At 34.7% G+C, this 19,059-nt stretch overlaps 2 protein-coding genes and 1 long non-coding RNA gene across 3 annotated transcripts; 2 read left to right on the forward strand and 1 right to left on the reverse strand.

Moving 5' to 3' along the window:
• The first annotated feature begins 5,327 nt into the window (after positions 1 to 5,327).
• LOC110878115 (2-hydroxy-6-oxononadienedioate/2-hydroxy-6-oxononatrienedioate hydrolase) lies at positions 5,328 to 9,575 on the forward strand. Its single transcript, XM_022126375.2, has 6 exons — positions 5,328 to 5,640; positions 6,934 to 7,426; positions 8,083 to 8,401; positions 8,485 to 8,583; positions 9,005 to 9,125; positions 9,223 to 9,575. The coding sequence occupies exons 1-6, from the start codon at positions 5,454 to 5,456 to the stop codon at positions 9,435 to 9,437; spliced, it is 1,434 nt and encodes a 477-aa protein (XP_021982067.1). The 5' UTR covers positions 5,328 to 5,453; the 3' UTR covers positions 9,438 to 9,575.
• A 3,565-nt stretch (positions 9,576 to 13,140) lies between these two features.
• Positions 13,141 to 14,030, reverse strand: LOC110874482. The gene is made up of 3 exons (XR_002555987.2): positions 13,495 to 14,030; positions 13,309 to 13,406; positions 13,141 to 13,218 (listed from the first exon to the last, which is right to left on the reverse strand). It is a non-coding gene; the product is annotated as an uncharacterized LOC110874482 (long non-coding RNA).
• A 565-nt stretch (positions 14,031 to 14,595) lies between these two features.
• On the forward strand, positions 14,596 to 18,779 carry LOC110878116. Its single transcript, XM_022126376.2, has 8 exons — positions 14,596 to 15,176; positions 15,934 to 16,081; positions 16,162 to 16,312; positions 16,404 to 16,529; positions 16,606 to 16,686; positions 16,778 to 16,970; positions 17,787 to 18,057; positions 18,135 to 18,779. Exons 1-8 carry the CDS (start codon positions 14,979 to 14,981, stop codon positions 18,416 to 18,418), a joined length of 1,452 nt encoding a protein of 483 aa, XP_021982068.1. The 5' UTR covers positions 14,596 to 14,978; the 3' UTR covers positions 18,419 to 18,779.
• The last annotated feature ends 280 nt before the right edge of the window (positions 18,780 to 19,059 follow it).

Consider the following 19,059-nt stretch of genomic DNA (forward strand, 5'->3'; position numbering starts at 1 on the left):
TTTTAAAGCATCATTTTCGTGTTGATCGTCATATCAAATTCATTACTTGTTGCTATATCTTTGATTTAAAGCATCATTTTCGTGTGTTCCAATAGCAGTAAAAGATCAATAGGAACCAGATTGTCTTTTATAGTCCCATAACTGAAAAGAGTGTCCTTAATCCAGTTCAACCTATATTGTTTGTTTAGGCAATCTCAAATCTACTTTTAGATCTTCTTGGGTGAGATACTGAGATTCATAATCGCAATAATAAACGTACATACCTTAAAAGTCAATTTATGAAGTTTATTGTTAGCAACCCTTAGGGGGCGTTTGGTTGGCGGAATGATTTGAAATTGGAATTTGTATAGGAATTATAATGTGAAGAAATTGGATTTGGAATTTAAACATTCCAATTGGAACTCGAAATTGTTGGAATTGGAATCTCAATTCCATTTTAGTTGTGTTTGGTTGTCAAATGAATTGGAATCCATCACCCCGGCACCCACAACCACCATTTCGAGTCGAAACGGTTCGCATCGAAACGATTCGGGTCGAAGCGGTTCGCGTTGAAATGGTATGGGTCGGAACGGTTCGGATCGGAACGGTACGCATCGAAACGGATTGGGTTGAAATGGTATGGGTCGAAACGGTTCGCGTCGAAACGGTTCAATTCGAAACGGTACAGGTCGAAACGCTTCGATTCAAAACGGTACAGGTGGAAACAATTCGGATCGTAACGGTACGGGTCGAAATGGTTCGGATCGAAACCAGTATAGGCTGAAACGGTGCGGGTCGAAATGGTCGAAGATTCCTATGAATTTACTATAATTCCTTCACATATCGGAAGGATTTTGAATTCCTTTAGTTAAAGGAATTTGAGGGAATTCATGCTTAATTTCAATTCCATTGTCAACCTATGAAGACTGGAATCGGGATTTCAATTCCATCAGGTTCTGTGAACCAAATATGTTAAGAGATAGAATTCAAATTTCAATTCTCTTAAATTCAATTGAATTCTCGCGAACCAAACTCCTCCAAAAAAATCTAGAGATCTCAACACAAGATTTAGCTGCAACTTTTCTTCTTAATTTTTAAATGCAAAATGGATTACAATGTATAAGGAAACATTACTGCGACATGTTCCCAAATTAATTAATTAATAATAATAATTAATAATGCAAGTAATGGATTACAAGCATGCACGTGGGAAAGGAAAACAAAACAACTTTTTTTTGAAAGGCTGATTGTATTAGAAACTGGCAAAAGCCACTCTACAAGAAAACAAATTATACAAAAGTACCATGAGTATCTATTCATTTTTGTCAATATTTCGATAGTTGTCTTGGTCAGTATTGACCTATTGATTAAAAGGTACAAGTAGATAATGCCTTACTGTACAAGTAATTAAAGCCCAACGAACTTAGTCTAATATCCCAGAATGTTTTATAGCTACAGAATGTCAAAGGATTAAATACTGTCCATTTAATTCTCTCATTTAGATTACACTTTAGTCTCTCACATTTAACAAAATTATAGATAATTAGTTAGTAATTACACTTTATCCCTTTATAAAAAAAGTCCTCACTCTCTCACGAGTTTTAAACGGTCATAACTTTTTGGTACGTTAATATTTTTTTTAAATTACACCGTATAAACGAGTATTTTATTCTCTTTAATATGAGTATAGTATTGTTATAATATTTTTAATTAAAAAAATTGATGTGTTACGTGATTAATAGTGTCTAAGATTGAGTAATAACTGAATCGTTAACCGAAATCAACCAAAAACTGAATTAACTGAAAATTGATTAACTGAAACCCGAATTAACCAAAAACGGTTGTCAATTTTTTGTACCATCATTTAACAAAAATTAACTTAATGGAACCATTCATATTTACATATATTTCTAGCTTTTATACCTTCAGTTTATGTATTTCATATTTATACCCCCATTTTATATATTTATACCTCCATTTCAAGTACCTATACATCCATTTCATGTATTTATACCTAAATTTCAGAAAGTTCCAGTTCAAGTTTGGTTTTACCTATTAACCGAAATTAAATGAATCAAACCAAAAACCGAAATTAAATGATCTAACCATCCGAACAATGCACACCGTGGCAATGTTTGTGTTTCCCGCCGCATCGCGTGTGCACCTATCGGTTATTAACCAAAATTGGTTATTGGCGAGCAATAAATAAATCGTTAACCTAAACCAAACTGAAAACAGACAAAACTGAACCGAAATCAACTGAAAGCCGAATTAACCAAAAACCGGTTATTAACTTTTGTACTCTCGTTTATCCAAAATTAATTGAACCGAACCGAATCATTTATATTTTCATAAATTTCTAGCTTTTATACCCCCAATTCAAAATTTCTAGCTTTTGAGTTGCGTTTCTTGTGTTTCCCATTATTATTCCAAGTTATAATTATTTGTTAAAATAATAATTATTTTAACTTTAAATTATGTTTTGTTTTGGAATAATTGTTTTAAATATTTTGGTATTAATACTCCTCAAGTATTTTAATTTCGTATTTCCTTCCCAAGGATGGGGTATTTTCATACATGTATATTTGTAGTTCCGAAATAATATATTTTTAAGTCCCACTTAGAAAATATATATAACTTATTTGTCAAAACTAATGTATTCCCAAGAAAATATATATTTTTTCCCAAAAGTCATATATCTTCTAAATATATTAGGAAAATATATTTTTATCTCCCAAAAATAATATATTTTCTCTTTGTTGAAAATATGATGTAACTTGGTAATATATACGGAAATCATATTTTCACTCCTTTCGTTTCCAAAATAATATCTGCCAAAAATATATTTGTAAGAGTATTTTCTGGAATATTTTGTAAGTTACGTTGTTGCGTTCGGTTTCACCATATCAAGTGTGTAACTTGTGTATTTATTCCGTGATATTCCTGGTATTATTTTGGAGTTGTGACTTCAAAGTATTTGTTAAGTTATATTATTTTACCCTAAAATAATATAACTATTCCATAAAGTATACAAATATTCACACAAGTATCTTAATATAAAATATATATTCTAAATATATATTGATCCATTTTTATTTACAAAAACCAACTTCTAATATTTGTATTCTTGTTACAAAAATTATGGCAAGTTTATATACATAGTTTAAAATATACTTGTAAACACTTGTTTAGAAAATATTTTCTAAGTGTTTGTATTTTTAGAAAATTTTGCCATAGTTCCCTTTGAAAATGGAGGTGTCCATGCTATTTAGCATATCATTTTCTTTTCAAAAATTAACACACAATAATCAACCATCAATCCCTAAACATCTTGCATTTACCAAATGCAAAAACTATTCAATTTACATAATAACATGAACTTGATCTTTCACAAAAATGCGTAGTAACTTGGTAAAGTGTTTAGTAGCCTTGGTTACCCTTCAAAATACATTTACTTCTTGATAAATCTCATTCTTGGAAGTTTTAGATGTTTACAACTTGTAAACATATTTCACAAAAACATTTATTTATTAAACCTTCTTGTTATACTAGTATTTCTACACTTATTTTATCACTAAAAATAGTGTAGGTTTAATAAAAACCATGATCTTTCAAAAATCATCTCTTTTAAACTTGGTTTTTTTAGAAAAATCATTCACAAGTCTTGAAGTTATAAGTTTACTAGCTCACTATGTTCATTATTTTACAAGAATTATTTTGTTTTCAAGTTCATGTGTCCACATGAGGATGATCATCTTATCTTGTTACATGATCATCCTCCCACTTGCTAGATTGTGTGTTTAATCACCATCTAGCAAGCTCCATGTGATGATTAACGTCATCATATCAAGAAATCAACAAACAAATATTATTCATGCACTAAACATCATCATATCAACAAGGTTTCATCATATGTAAAGCTTTATGTTCAAGATTCAAGTTCAAGTCTTTTAGTGTTCTTGTGTTAATCAACATACTACAACTTTTAACCACTAAAAATATGAAGTAACAAGAGTTAATAAGGATCTTACTACTAGCTTCAAGCTATGGAAGAACAATGATGAATATGGAATGGATAAAAGCAAACGGAAGAGGTCCTTCAAATTCCACAAGCTCCAAGCTTCCTTGGATGAAGTTTAACACCTTTGTGAGGCTTTAGAATGGATGAACAAAATTCGATGATGATGGTGGTGTGGAGGGGGGTTCGGCCGAGATCTTAATGGAGGGAGGAAGGAGAGTTGAAGTGTGGTGAAGTGGAAGTGAGTCCTTGTTCTTATAACCATCTTACATCTTTGTTCATTGGGTAATATGCTCCCATAGTACAATACATAATCTAAGCAAATCTTATGAGGATTTAACCAATATCTAGTGAGATTGTGGGAAGATTATGGTGGGGCCATCCATAACCGAATACCAGCATGGGGGGGGGGGGAGGTTAAATGTAATTTTTAAATGGTAATTAGTTAGTTAATAAATCAAATCCAAGTATATAGTTACAAAGGTTAGTTAATAGATATTCTAGTGGGTGTTAGAGTGTTCGGGGATCATTACTAGCCAAGAAATAATAAAACAATGCTTCTAGCAATATTTTGGTGTTCCGGGTAATGTCCGGTTATTCGGTTAGATACTAGTTTGTTAAAGTGTCAAGTTATTCCGTTTAGTGATTTTTAAGTACCCTTTTGTGACACTTTTAATTCCCGACACTTAGGAAAGCATACAAGACCATTCTGCCATATTTTTGCATGTTACTAGCTTATTTAAATGCTGAATTTTGCTGAAATATGCAGAATTCTGCACTTGTAATGGGGTTTAGGCACTTTTCGGCACTTAAACCATCACCTAGTGACGCAGTTTTATGGTCCTTACTTCCCTACACTCCATACTAGTGTAGTACCTTGTCTCTGGCCCTTACGGGGTCCCAAAACATTGTCTATCTATGTACTGACATTGTCAGCATGTTTCTGAGTTATCCGCTAACGGTGCTAACTGTGCTTGGTGCATCGTTTTTGTCACTAGAGCGTGTATGTGATAAATGGTGTGACAGTATGAAATGTGATGCACATGTATGTATGATACAGAAATCAGAAAGCAGTTTAAGTCATAGTTTGTAATTCAGCACAGTCATTAAGCACTAATCAATATTAATTAATTGTACGGATACATACAAATTTGACAGTTGTCACACCCGATTACTTCGCTTTTGATATATATCTATCACAATGATTCTACAATTAATACTACATGAATAAGAAAACTATCAAAACGAGTATCGCAATTTAGTATGTCGCTCCCATCGTATTGCGCGGGTCAGAGTTAAAAAAGAGAAAACACTATTCAGATAATAAATATTTTTCAGTCACACCAATTTCATGAACCTGAAAAAAAAACACAACTAAATATCCGAAACTGGACGATACAACCTGTTACCTGCCTGTGGTTGGTTCCCGTCGAATTGTACTCCGGCTCTTGATTTGATGATTATGAGCATCCCGGTAGCATATAATAATCATTTAGCATTCCCTGACCGGCCGGTTAAACTGAATTTACCGGCGGTTGAACTGAAAACACCGGCGTTACACTGCGAACTTGTCAGAAACGCCCGTTTATCTCTCAAAACCGCTGCATCTTCTTCGTTTACCGGCTCCGGTGCTGAATATTCCGGTAATTACTGCTCTTTCCATCACACATAGTAGTTTTGTTTTCTGAAAATTATGGAGATCTAGTTGTTGCGTCAAGAGGCAAATTACCACAAATTGTTATGTTGTTTATGAATTCTGTATGAAAATTAGGTTTGGTTTTTCGTTGAGTAGCTTCTAGATAAAATAGTGATGTAGCTTGTGTAAAGTTTAAGAAACACAATTTAAACTACATTATGTGGCACAATTGATGATAGGGATTTGGGGAAAGAATGTGGAGTGTAATGGAGCTTAGATATAGTCATATGTAAGTGTAATGGAAATACGCCTGTAAACGTGTTTTTGGACCACTAATTTAGATGTGTTTTTGGATGAATTTTGATATTTTATACTTGTTTGTTTGTGTTCATTACTGTTAATTTATGTTCGTTTGTGATCATTTATGTTTGTTCAGTTATGTTTGTTTGTGTTCGTTTACGTTTCTAACTGTTCGTTTAGGTATTAAATGAATGAACACAAACATGACTATTTTCTTAATGAACGAACATGAAGAAAAAAATCCGTTCGATTATATGTTCGTGTTCGGTAAAAGTTAAATGAATGAACATGACATGTTCGTGTTTGTTCGGTTCGTTTACAGGCCTAAATGGAAGAATGTGAAACTAAGTTAGAGGAAGAACTAGAGCAACCACCATGTGTTGATATATACACATAATAACTTGATAGCCGATGAACTTCCAAAACATAGATAGCAAAACACCATGTGTTGATATATACGCATAATAACTTTTTTTGCTCACGTCACTCCTAAGTAGAGAACTGATAATATGTCAGTTATTGATAGCCGATGAACTTCTCGATGCCTAGTTTTATGATCTTATTAAGTGTTTTCCTATTTCCGTATTTACTTAATCTCGCCAGTTATGCTAATTTTCATACCATATATGTGTTCCTTTGATACTTTCAAGTTCCATATATTTTGAAAAAGTAATGTGGCATGGTTTATAGCAAGTCTCATCACTCCTACCAAGAGAACTTGTAATACGTTAGTAAATGTACATTTAGAGAGCCATATAGCTGTTATAATTTATATACGAATAATAGGGCTTACAAGAGACGTTTATATAGAGTACAAGTTACATATCAATACCCTTTAATTTATACCAGTTACTGTGGAGCACATCTAGTCTCGTAGCTTTATGATCAACTTATATTGTGTTTTTACGTGTATATTGTATATTTTCATATTAATCGTTCATTACATGGACACCATTCAGAATTTGGATGATTAACGGACTACCATTTTAGTTAATTTCAGAACCGTTATCCACTGCCCAGAAGAAGAAAGCTCGGAAAATAGCCGGCATAGACCAGGATGAATTAGTCGATCCCAAACTTCTAGCCGACTCCGACAGTTGCTTTTGCGAGTTTAAAGGGTTGCAATTACACCACAAGATATGTGATCCCGAAACTGAACCACAAGACTCATTACACGATGAAACCATTTCTAATTCGTCTCACCAAACAGAGAAACTTAAGTTCCCTCTGATCTTATTACATGGATTTGGAGCCTCTTTGTTCTCTTGGAATGCAGTTATGAAGCGTTTGGCAAATGTTTCCGGTTCGAAAGTTTTATCGTTTGATAGACCCGCCTTTGGGTTGACAACAAGGGTAGATAATCCTTCTAATCATGCTCCAGCTGGCAGTATCCAGGATACAAAGCCTCTTAATCCGTATTCTATGGCATTTTCTGTACTGGCAACTTTGTACTTCATTGATTTTTTGGCTGCTGAGAAAGCGATACTGGTCGGGTATGCAACATTTCTTTATCTTGATATTTGCTCCTATCTTGGCTCACTTATGACAATACTTTAATGAATCTCAAGTTTACGTAAATTAGGAGGTGGGAATTTCGACCCGGCTACTTATGAATGGGTCAATCGTTGTATAACATGTTTAATGAAAAAATTAAGCTTAGAGGGGAATGGGTACATCAAACAAGTTGAAAGTCTCCAGGAGTATATTTTCATCGCGCACAACCTCATAAAATGTTATATTAAAAAATTGGGTTATATTTTCAATGTTTTGAAAACCAAACCAGCCGGTCGGACTGGGAACGGGGGTCTGACTGGTCCGGTTCACCCTCTCAGACCGCTTTTGAGTCGAACCGGCCGGTTGGACCGGGAACTGGCAGTCATTTATATTTATAACATTTACGATATCACCCGGTTCTTACATGACCAGTGGACCGGTAAGGAGACCAGTTCGACGTTCGGTCCGGTCTTGAAAACATTAAGATGGTCTGTTTCAACCCGAACCCATTTGATCGGTTACCAACCTGCCTAATCTGGACTTCTTGCACCTCTACATAAAAGTGCTTCCAATGACGATTAACTGTGAGATGGATTGACATAATTATGATGAATTTAAAATAACTAATATGGAAACTAATGGTAACGAAATGCAGGCATTCTGCTGGTTGCCTTGTAGCAGCTCAAACATATTTTCAAGCACCGGAACGTGTTGCTGCTATGATTCTTGTTGCCCCTGCAATTGTAGCTCCTTTCATTCCCCCCAAAAAAGTCAAAGCAAATAATCAAGAAGACGAGTCAAATGCAGATAATATGAAAAATCCGTTTTTGAGTCTGTTGAGTATCGTGTCGAAATTCTCAAGATTTATAGCTCGGGTCCTAATGAGTTTGCTTACAGGAATGGTTAATATGGTTAATTCTCTGTACAAGAAGGCTTTATCCGCTTTCTTTCGCTCCTCTGTTGCAGTTATGCTGGTAATATACATTGCAAATTTCAATATTCAAGTCTGAAAATTGTTTAATAGAACTCTAATAATACTGATTTATGTTTTTGTTAGGTAAGGATGGTTATAGGTAAATTTGGGATATCGGCGGTTAAAAATGCTTGGTATGATACAAGCAAAGTTACCGACAATGTTCTTGAGGCTTATACAAGAGTAAGCATGTTTACTTGTTAGTTGTAATAAAACACTTTTTTTGTCTATTTAAAAAACAAAACATTAAAAGTAATTATCATCTTTTTTTTTACACAAAAGGTAGTATTCGTGAAATTGGAAGGTCAAGAAATATCTCATTTGACCAGTAACGGTCAAACATGGAGTTTTTGAATTGCTTGTAGTAATTTGTTTTAGAGTAAATTACGATTTTGGCCCCTGTGGTTATATCATTTTTACACTTTTAGCTCAAAAAGGAATCTTTTAACATCTGAGCCCCCAATGTCTTTTTTTCTAACCCTTTTGGAGGCTCAGATGTTAAAAAAAAAAAAATTTGGGCTAAAAGGGTAAAAGTGATATAACCACAGAGACCAAAATCGTAATTTACTCTTTGTTTTTAATTTGTATTGTGATTTGTTTGCAGCCGTTGCGAGCAAAGGGTTGGGATAGGGCTCTTCTGGAATTCACTGCAGAGATGGTGGCTAGTTCATCGCCCGAATCAAATCCGCCATTACCAGAAAGTTTGAGTGAAATCTCTTGTCCAGGTTCGTATGATACTGAACAATGGTAAATAGTGTAGATACATACTCATGTAGATAAAGTTATGTCAACAGTTATTAATATCGCTAACAAATGAAACAGTTCTAATCATCACGGGTGATAGTGACCGTCTTGTACCATCTTGGAATGCCGTGAGGCTTTCGCAAGCCATCCCGGGATCTCACCTTGAAGTCATAAAGAAATGTGGTCACTTGCCTCATGAGGAAACGCCGGAGGAGTTTGTGACAATTGTCGATAATTTCTTGAACCGTGTCTTCCGTAGAGTTGAATCACAACCACTGCAGGCAGCAACATGAAAGGTTTATCAAGCATCTTCATAAAAAGGAGACAGGATCAGTTGATGTTTGAAATCATATCATTTCTTGATTTGATCATTATATTTATGTAACAGCTGCATCATATATATTAATGTCTAATAAATCCAATTGAAAGTATAGAGAAAAGAAAACATTTAAACCCATAAAAGTTGAAAAACGCTCATCGGCCTCGATTCACATAGACCTTACCTTGATTAACATAAATCTTTACCACTATGAACTTCACTGGTAGAAAGAGATTTGATCAAGACATACCAAGGTATCAATCTTCATGTAACGCGATCCTCTTTGTGTCTGTATGTAGGGTTGTAGAAGAGCCGAATCCGAACTTGACTAGCTCGACTCATTTAACATAAAAGAGTTTGAGCTTGGCTTGTGACTAATGTTACAAGCTTGAGCTACGCTCCGAACTGGCGTGCTTTTATATTAATTATTGAATAACTTTCTATGTATTTATTGTGTGTGTATAATTATACATGTAATGATAATATATTGTTTAGTAATAATACTTATGGGTGAGAATCATGAGAAAACTACATTGAGAAAACTAAAAAACTGCTTAAAAAGACTAAAAAACATACTTTTGTAAAACAACTAAACCTAATAGCAATATAAGGAGAAGAATAAAAGAATAAGGGAATGTAAAATCTTATTGATATATTATACAAATACAATAGCTAGTATTTATAGGGCTTGACATTAATACAAATACATTAAAGAGGTGGGAGTTAAGCATGTGGAAAGTCACAATATTATAACTCATTCATAACACTCCCCCTTTACTATTCACATGATTATGTAAAATAACATATTATTCTTTTATTACGCTTGGTGATATATGTTGCTTCGTTAAAAAACCTTGCTAGGAAAACCCATTGGGATAAAACCATAGCCAAGGGAAAAAGAGTGCAGCGCGTATTTTCTCCCTCTGATACTTTTGTATCGAGTGTGTTGCCTCATTAAAAACCTTACTAAGAAAACCCAATAGGACAAAACTTAGTTAATGGAAAAAGAGTGCAACTTGAATAAGTCTCCCCCTCATTTTAACATGTAGCCTTTAAGTTACGTGTGTCCATCTTCCTTGAAAGTCGAACAAAGCTTTTGTAGCCAATGATTTGTCGCTTGATTCCTTAATGTGCAATCATTTATGTGGAGGAATGTTGTGTTTTGTTATATTCCTACATCTACAAGGCTAACCAAACTTGTTTTGATGGGTTAGTAAAATATAATCAAATATCGTTTGTACCTGAAATATTTCTTTGAACTCGTTCCAATGTCTCTTTGCTTGACAAAGGTTATATCATGACAATATGGTCAAGTGAAAGATATTATAACTATACATAGCTAGCAAAACATATTAATGCACTTATGCATTTTACGATGGTACTTCAAGAATGAGAATCTCTACTTTGGTAGGAGATGATAATATGCATTTCTTATAACAAATGACTTAACAACCTTTAACATACTTTAAGGTTCAACTATGTCTATACTAAAATATCCAAACATCATCTTCTAGATGTACTTGAGGGATTAGTAAAATATAATTACATATATACTCGAACTGCTGCAGTTCGAGTAATAATTAGACCATGCCAAGGTCATTAAAAAATTCTCCCTCTAAAAGCTCGGCAATTTCTCTCAATGATGCCTAGGCATCATTACTGTAAATTGCGATTATAGTGAACTTTTAAAAGTAGAATGTTCATAGAACATGGCTAATTTAATCAAACTTATATCCCTCTTTATGCGAATATCTCTAGTTGTACAACACTCGACCCAACTATTTTAGTCCATACGTATTTTGTCAACTTCATATAATACGTTCTTGTGGTTTTGACATCATTAATTCTTCTAGGATTATCAATCCATGAGTGAATTCTTTCCATCTTATCCAAATATGCATGTGCTTTCACTCTTAGAAGTTTTGCTATATAAACTTGCCCTTTTAACATATAGATATCTGTATCATATGCAAAAATATCAAGAATACTTGCTTTTATCTCCAAAATCCATATTGTACCATGTTTGTACACTATGTACATTGAGATTCCATAATAACCAGGTACACATTTTCTATGTATGTTTATTGGAGTATTGGTGCACTATAATTACATCCATAAGGTGTTTCAATTAATATCTTAAGCACTCAAATGCTTTAGGATACTCATGGAGAGTTCCAATTATATTCAATTCAATAACATATACAACATGTATATGTATTCAGACCTGAATTTATATAATAATCATAATATTCTTGAGAACTTATTTTATATGACTTAGTTCAAGTGATACATAACTTTCCTAAGACGCATGTCAATTCTCTTTTATATATTACCAGACTAATAAGATATTGGAAAGTCAATGCATCCACCACTGGAGAATACGTTTTCTCATAATCAATCATAGGTCTTTGTGAAAATTCTTGTGCCACCAATTTTAACTTATATCACTTAATTTGATTTTCACATGATTCGCATAAAAGACACTTTTGTATCCAGCATATTTTACAACTTCAGTTGTATGGACTGTTGGTCCATAAACTTTCCATCACATTAGAGAACTAAACTCTGCCATATTTGTGTCTTTCTATTTTGGCCAATCATTTCTTAATATTCATTCATAGGCAGATCTTAAATCTTGATCCCTATCATTTAATCATTTTAAGCTCTACATTATATACAAAAGTATAACGACGTCGATTTTTATTTTGATTCTATACATATGTTAGACATGATACAACTTATCGAGATCTCTTTATTTTCAGGTACCTGAGGTTCTTCTTGAACCATCATGTCTATTGTCTCTTCAGGAGATCTTATTACTATAACCTCGACTTGACCATCTTAATTACTTGCTCCAATTTTCGAGAAATTTTATTATTGGAATCAACTAGTCTACCACGCTTTAGACGTGCAATACACTCATTACAAAAATATGTGGTTGTCCTCTTGGGACACAAATATAACTGGAGCATAAGCAGTTGATTATGTGACTTACTTAGTCACTCTATCAGGTCAGTGAACTTGTCTGGTAATTTGTTCTTTAATATTGGTAAATGAATTATACTTTAAACTTCTAGTTCATAGTTTATACTTTGAGGATCAAGATGACATGATAATTCATTTCACTTTCCAACTGCTTGTTATCTCCCCCTAATGTGGGGAACATTCATTCACTAAAGTGAAAAACCAATGAGCCATAAACAGAATTCTCACTAATGGCTTTAAGTATTCAATCATAAACGATTATTTATACCCAACATATTCTCAAACTTTTTAGAAGTCCCATTTTTGTGCGGTGTGGTGGATGAGTTTCAATATATGTCACGCAACCAAAATCTTTGATGACATCTTTGGTTCCTGACCAAAGACCAGCTGTATGGGAAGAACTATAACTTATTGGCTTGATGTGAATTGATGGTACTATACATAAAATTACATGTACCTAAAGCAACATATTCAGTTACCAATGTCGTTAACCAAAGTACATTTTGGACCAATTAACATTGCATATATATATATTATATAAATTTTATTATAATTATAATTTATATATATATATCGCAAGCATCAAAATGAACATGAAGGCTAACCTGTGTCAAGGTTTCCTATGATGGTGTTTTCACCGAATGTTGCTTTCTTCCCGATCGAACTCGATGAAATAAGACCGTTATCCTCAAGCCCCATAAAATCCCATGATCTAGTTGTATGCAATTGTCTACCCCTGTTCAAGAACACGAAAACTACCCTGGGATGCTCTGCATTGGATCACAAATATTAAATCACATCAGTCTATGAAACCATCTCAGAACAACATTAACATTACCATAACTTCATAAACTACGTACTGGCTATCTGGGCTGCTTCTTCATCTTCAAGTATGGCAACAAAACCATTGATATGCCTCGTGTATGAGTAAAAGATGGCATCTTTCGCCTTATCTTTACTGTAAATTTATGAATTTAAGCATATTCAACAACAACAAAAAAAGAAAATTTAAAATTGTGATTGAATTATTAAAGGATTATATTTACCTTCCCAAAGAAGAGCCAAGAAACTCATAGTGACCATTTTTAACTTGATCTAAATCAATGAGTGAAGCTTCAAAATTATGTGAATGAGCTTGGCCTTGAGTTTTTTTGAGAAGCCAGTGACGAATTTTGAGAAGCCAATTTTGAGAAGCCGGTTTTTTTGAAGAATGGCCTTGAGTTATCTCCAAGAACTGCTGCTACACATCTTCTTCTTGATTCAGACCTCCATTATCAGAACCCTAAACCTAATTTCTAACACAAATTAGGATTATGAGAAAGGATAGGTACCAAGAAAGGCCCTTAGCAAGCAGCTAACAGACCCAAACAACAGAGAAAAACAATAATAAAACACAATCAAAATCTTAATGTTGAGGAAAGGCCAATCAAGTTTAGGGTTAGAGAGTACCTGTTGGATCCGAATGTAAATCAAGTTTAGGTTTGAAGTGAAGGTAAAGAAGATACCAGAAAGGAAACCCTAAGAAGTTGATTTGGAATAGGAAGCATTGAGCAGCCATCTCTCTTTCTTGACCGGAATCGCATCTGCAACTCCAACCGCCATCGATCTTTCTTGATCTCCTTCCCGTGTGTCTCTCTCTTTTCGCGTTCACTTTTTTGCTCTTTAGTTTTCTCTCTACATTTCAAAAGAAAGGAAGCTGGATAAAGGGTGTTTGGGTATGAGCTCAGAGAATTCAAATATTATTTTCAAGTATCTGACATGCATTAAATGCTCAATACATATCCCAATATCTTTTAAATTTCAAATTTTAAAAATACCCGGTTAAATAAGATCTCCACTCCCTCCTTTATAAGATTAATATTAACATAAATACATTAATTAAATATTAAATATAAAATCGAAAATATGACATCAGCTGATCCAATGTGGTATAGCTAAGAAGGTGACACATATGCAAAATTACATCAGCGAATTATCTCCGTTAATAGATAGTATAGATGATTGTCAAGGCCCTGAGTTGCAAAACTGTACAATTAAAAGGGAGAAAACCGTAAATTTAAAATTTGAAATCGAAAGCGGACGCCAAACACTTTATAAAATCGGACATAATATTTCGCTGTATATATTATTTTACATCTCACTTGTTCCCTTCCGTTTCGATCTTTCTCTCTCTTGCCCTTTTTGTAGAGAGAGAAACACAAGTTTTTTGCTGTTTTGGCTACATACCTGCCATATAAACAGATTTAGGGCACATATTATTCAAATCACCGAATATCTTCAAATTCTTCTGCATCAATTGCTTCTATTTGTGCAGATTCTTCTTCAGCATCTTGAACAAGCTAAAAGCCCTAATTATTTGTTAGAGATTTAGGGTTTTTTTGCGCCTCTTTTTCAAATTGCTGTAATTGTGTTGTAAATTTGCAATTGAGTGTTGAATGTGCTGGATTCAAGCACAGGAAGACAGGATATGTATACAAATTAGGTTTCTAGGGTTTTGATTTGTGTAATTGCGGTTTTAGAAAGGGAAACGATGGACGGACGGAGGATAACGGCGAGTCCACGTGTCTCCACTGGCCGGAGAGTGGTGGCGAAGAAGCGGCCGCGTGGCGGAGCTGATGCGTTTTTGAATAGTGTTAAGAAGCTTCAGAGGAGAGAGATTTGTTCGAAGCGAGATCGGTCTTTTAGTATGTGTGATGCTCAAGAGAGATTCAGAAACATACGTTTGCAGGTTGTTGTTTATGCCTCTGCTTTTTTTGTTTTGTTTGAAGTTAACTGATTGTTTAATTTGTTTATGGATTGTTATACCCGAGTTAGTTGTGTATAAGCATTTGTTTATGTTTAGAATTATATCATTGCAGTTGATCGAAAGTTTAGGTTTGGCTTTTGTTTAGCTAGTATAGTATATTAGTATTCTTAGAACTGTATTGAAATACTGAGGTAACTTGTAGTAGAACAGTTGCTATGTTGAGATGATTGTGTTAATAACTTAATGGGGCCTTAGTGATATCCTAAACTAGAAATGATGTGGGTTGTGGATATAATTTTGTGTGTTCAAGTTGGTTAGAGATATAAGAGTTTCTGTAATGATTCCAGCTACCAAACAAATGATGCAATTTAGAAAATGATGGTGTTTCCTCTTTCATTAAGTAGAACTATAAATGGTACACATTACAAGGCCTGTCGGTGTTTTTTTGGTAGATAATCATATTGTAATCTCTTGGCCCAATTTGTATCTACATAAGTAGTGTTGTGGGTTCACGCGTTTATGCTTATGGGTGTGTGGGTTTTTTATAGTCGCCATTCGTCTTATCTATAAAAATCACTTCACTATGTGTAATTTAGTTAACATGCACTTGAGAAAGTTTTATACTTCTTGGGTTCGTCTAAAAACCTTAGTTTCGACTTTCTAGTTGGTATATCATTTAAATTTTTCTTAAGGAAATAATGCTCTACCTTTTAACTTACATTCGCTGATGCGTCATCAGGAAGAGTATGATACCCATGATCCAAAGGGACAATGCTCTACGGTATTGCCGTTTCTCAAGAAAAGGTCAAAAATTGTTGAGATTGTTGCTGCTCGTGATATAGTTTTTGCTCTTGCACAATCTGGAATCTGTGCAGCATATAGCCGAGGTATAATTAGGCAGATTCTTTTTATTGAAATGTAACTAATGATGGAGGTCATTATTGCAAATAATATTTGTTTAATACAGAGACTAGCCAGAGGATATGCTTTCTGAATGTCAGCCCTGACGAAGTTATTAGAAGCTTGTTTTACAACAAAAACAATGATTCACTCATTACGGTTTCAGTCTATGCCTCAGACAGCTTTAGCTCCTTGAAATGTAGAACCACTGGAATCGAGTACGTGAAATCTCATTATTTACGTGCTCATTAGATTCTATCGATCTTATAAGATCTATTGCTAAATATATTACGCTTATAATGGTGTCAGATACATACGAAGAGGTAAGCCAGATGCAGGTTTTGCTCTTTTTGAGTCGGAGTCTTTGAAATGGCCTGGTTTTGTGGAGTTTGATGATGTTAACGGCAAAGTACTTACATTTTCAGCACAAGATAGGTACTTTTTTATCTAGTAACAGAATGTTATCTTTTTTTTTTAAATTCCTCTAATTTTCTTGTAATGTTATTTTCAGCATCTACAAGGTGTTTGATTTGAAAAATTACATGATGTTATACTCCATATCGGATAAAAATGTCCAAGAGATCAAAATAAGGTAAATATCTTCATTATCATGATGCAGCAATTATGTATGAAAAATGTTGATCTGTTCATGACAATATCTCTTTTTGTTTTCTGCAAAACAGCCCTGGAATCATGTTGTTGATATTTAATAAAGCTAGTGGTCATGTCCCTCTCAAGATTCTCTCCATTGAAGACGGAACTGTTTTGAAAACTTTCAATCATCTCCTTCACCGTAATAAGAAGGTCGATTTCATCGAACAGTTCAATGAAAAGCTTCTTGTCAAGCAAGAGAATGAGAATCTTCAGATTCTCGATGTAAGAATCTTTCTTATTTTCTCACCCTTTATTAATATACCATATAGGCTAGGCTATTTGGACCCGTTTACTTTTGAATATGTTGATTCGGGATATGCATCATCTCTAACTGGTCAATTGGGTAATAGGCGAGCTTTAAAGCAAACCTGTCAAATGGGTGGAAAGTTGCACTAACTGTATTTTTAATGTGGATATAACCTTATATATTTATGTGATCATAATTGACACTTTATGTTTCTTAAAAAATAATGAGTTGAATGCCATTTTGTCCCTGAGGTTTGGCCGGTTTGCGACTTTTGTCCAGAGGTTTTTTATTCCGCATCTGGATCCAAAAGGTTTGAAATCTTGTCATTTTCATTCGGCTTGTTAACCCCATCCATTTTCTCCGTTAAGTCATGGGTATTTTTGTCTTTTTTGTTAAGTTAAAGGGCAATTTGGTCTTCTCCGGGCTATTCGGACTTTTTTATATAAAGTGCAAAAGACTGTATTGCCCTTTAAGTTACCAAAAAAGACGGAAAACTTAACGGAGAAAAATGGATGGAGTTAACTAGCCGGATGAAAATGGCAAGATTTCAAACCTTTTGGATCCAGATGCGGAAAAACAAACCATTGGACGAAAGTCGCAAAACTTGCCAAACCTCAGGGGATGAAAATGGCATTTTACTCAAAAACAATCTTTTTAGATAAAAAGCGTAATGGGTCGAGCCAACCTGTTTCAACACGGATGGAAGTTTACTTGTTTCGATCAGCCCATTTTTTGCGACTTTCAATGTTTGATAGTTGATACTTAAATCTAAGGACCATTTCTTTATGTAGGTACGCAATTCTGAATTAACGGAAGTTAGCAGGACAGAATTTATGACCCCATCAGCCTTCATATTTCTCTATGAGAACCAGTTGTTCTTGACCTTCAGAAACCGAACAGTGGCTGTCTGGAACTTCCGTGGGGAGCTTGTGACGTCATTCGAAGATCATTTGTTATGGCACCCAGACTGCAACACTAACAACATCTATATCACAAGTGATCAAGATCTTATCATTTCTTACTGCAAAGCTGATTCGGAGGATTCTTCAACCGATGGAAATGGTAACTTGATGATTCAACTTTTAAAAAATAAATTCTGGATTTTGTTTTGTCTCACCGTATTCTTTTAATGAATGCAGCAGCGGCAGGTTCCATCAATATCAGCAATATTCTAACCGGAAAATGTCTTGCTAAAGTAAAGGCGATGGATGGTGCAATGGTTAATGATTGTATTTGCAGTGACGTTGTCAAATCTAGTGGTAAAAGATGCAGGTGCAACTCAAAGCAGCGGGCCCAAGGTCGGAGGATCACAAGCTCTGTTTCGGAAGCATTGGAGGACATCACCGCCCTTTTTTATGATGAAGAGCGTAACGAGATTTATACTGGTAACAGGCTCGGTTTGGTCCATGTCTGGTCCAACTAAGGGGGTGTCTGGTTTGAGAGTATGAGTTTGATGCCCGTAACATCGGGAATCTTTTATATATACCCTTTGTGTTAACCTCTCATACCCATATAGATTCCTGATTTTAAACCAAACCAAACCGAACCAAATCAAACACCACCTAAGTGTTGAGTTGTCTGTCTTCTTTCCCTTTTGGTATGCTCGGTCCGTCATAATTGAGATGGATGAATTGTCGTATGGTTTGTTGCGTGTGCATCAAGTAGTGTATCATGAAGTTGTCTTTTGAGCAGTTGAAGTTGTTTTCATTGTTTTGTAGGTTATTTATGAAAGTTATTTTTAACTCTTTTGACTCATTGGAGCTGCTAATTGTTATTTGTCATAATTTCATGTTGGTTTGCTTTTTCATACAAAAAATAATTAGACTATCTCCAACCCTTGCTGCCCGTCCACCCCCCCTGCCCGGTGCCACATCACCTTGCCCGCCCATCCTCCCCCTCCTCTGCAACGGGCGACCCAGCCAATGCCCACCTCCCCACTCACAATCTCCGTCTCTTTTCTCCACAGGCGCCCTTGACGACGTGCGGCTCTCCTACTTCTCTCTTCCACCTCACCGTTCACATTGGTCCACGTCGGAGAAGCTTGCTATGGGCGGTTTCCCTAGA

Source organism: Helianthus annuus, chromosome 9 (genome assembly GCF_002127325.2).
Source record: "Helianthus annuus cultivar XRQ/B chromosome 9, HanXRQr2.0-SUNRISE, whole genome shotgun sequence".
NCBI lineage: Eukaryota > Viridiplantae > Streptophyta > Magnoliopsida > Asterales > Asteraceae > Helianthus > Helianthus annuus.

Excerpts from the sequence above, each read along its gene's own strand:
- LOC110878116 (XM_022126376.2), top strand. The coding sequence starts at position 14,979 with ATGGACGGACGGAGGATAACGGCGAGTCCACGTGTCTCCACTGGCCGG. Across the intron at positions 15,177-15,933 it reads TCAGAAACATACGTTTGCAG|GAAGAGTATGATACCCATGA; the intron begins GTTGTTGTTTAT and ends ATGCGTCATCAG. Across the intron at positions 16,313-16,403 it reads TGTAGAACCACTGGAATCGA|ATACATACGAAGAGGTAAGC; the intron begins GTACGTGAAATC and ends TAATGGTGTCAG.
- LOC110878115 (XM_022126375.2), top strand. The coding sequence starts at position 5,454 with ATGATTATGAGCATCCCGGTAGCATATAATAATCATTTAGCATTCCCT. Across the intron at positions 5,641-6,933 it reads CTCCGGTGCTGAATATTCCG|AACCGTTATCCACTGCCCAG; the intron begins GTAATTACTGCT and ends AGTTAATTTCAG. Across the intron at positions 8,402-8,484 it reads CCTCTGTTGCAGTTATGCTG|GTAAGGATGGTTATAGGTAA; the intron begins GTAATATACATT and ends TGTTTTTGTTAG.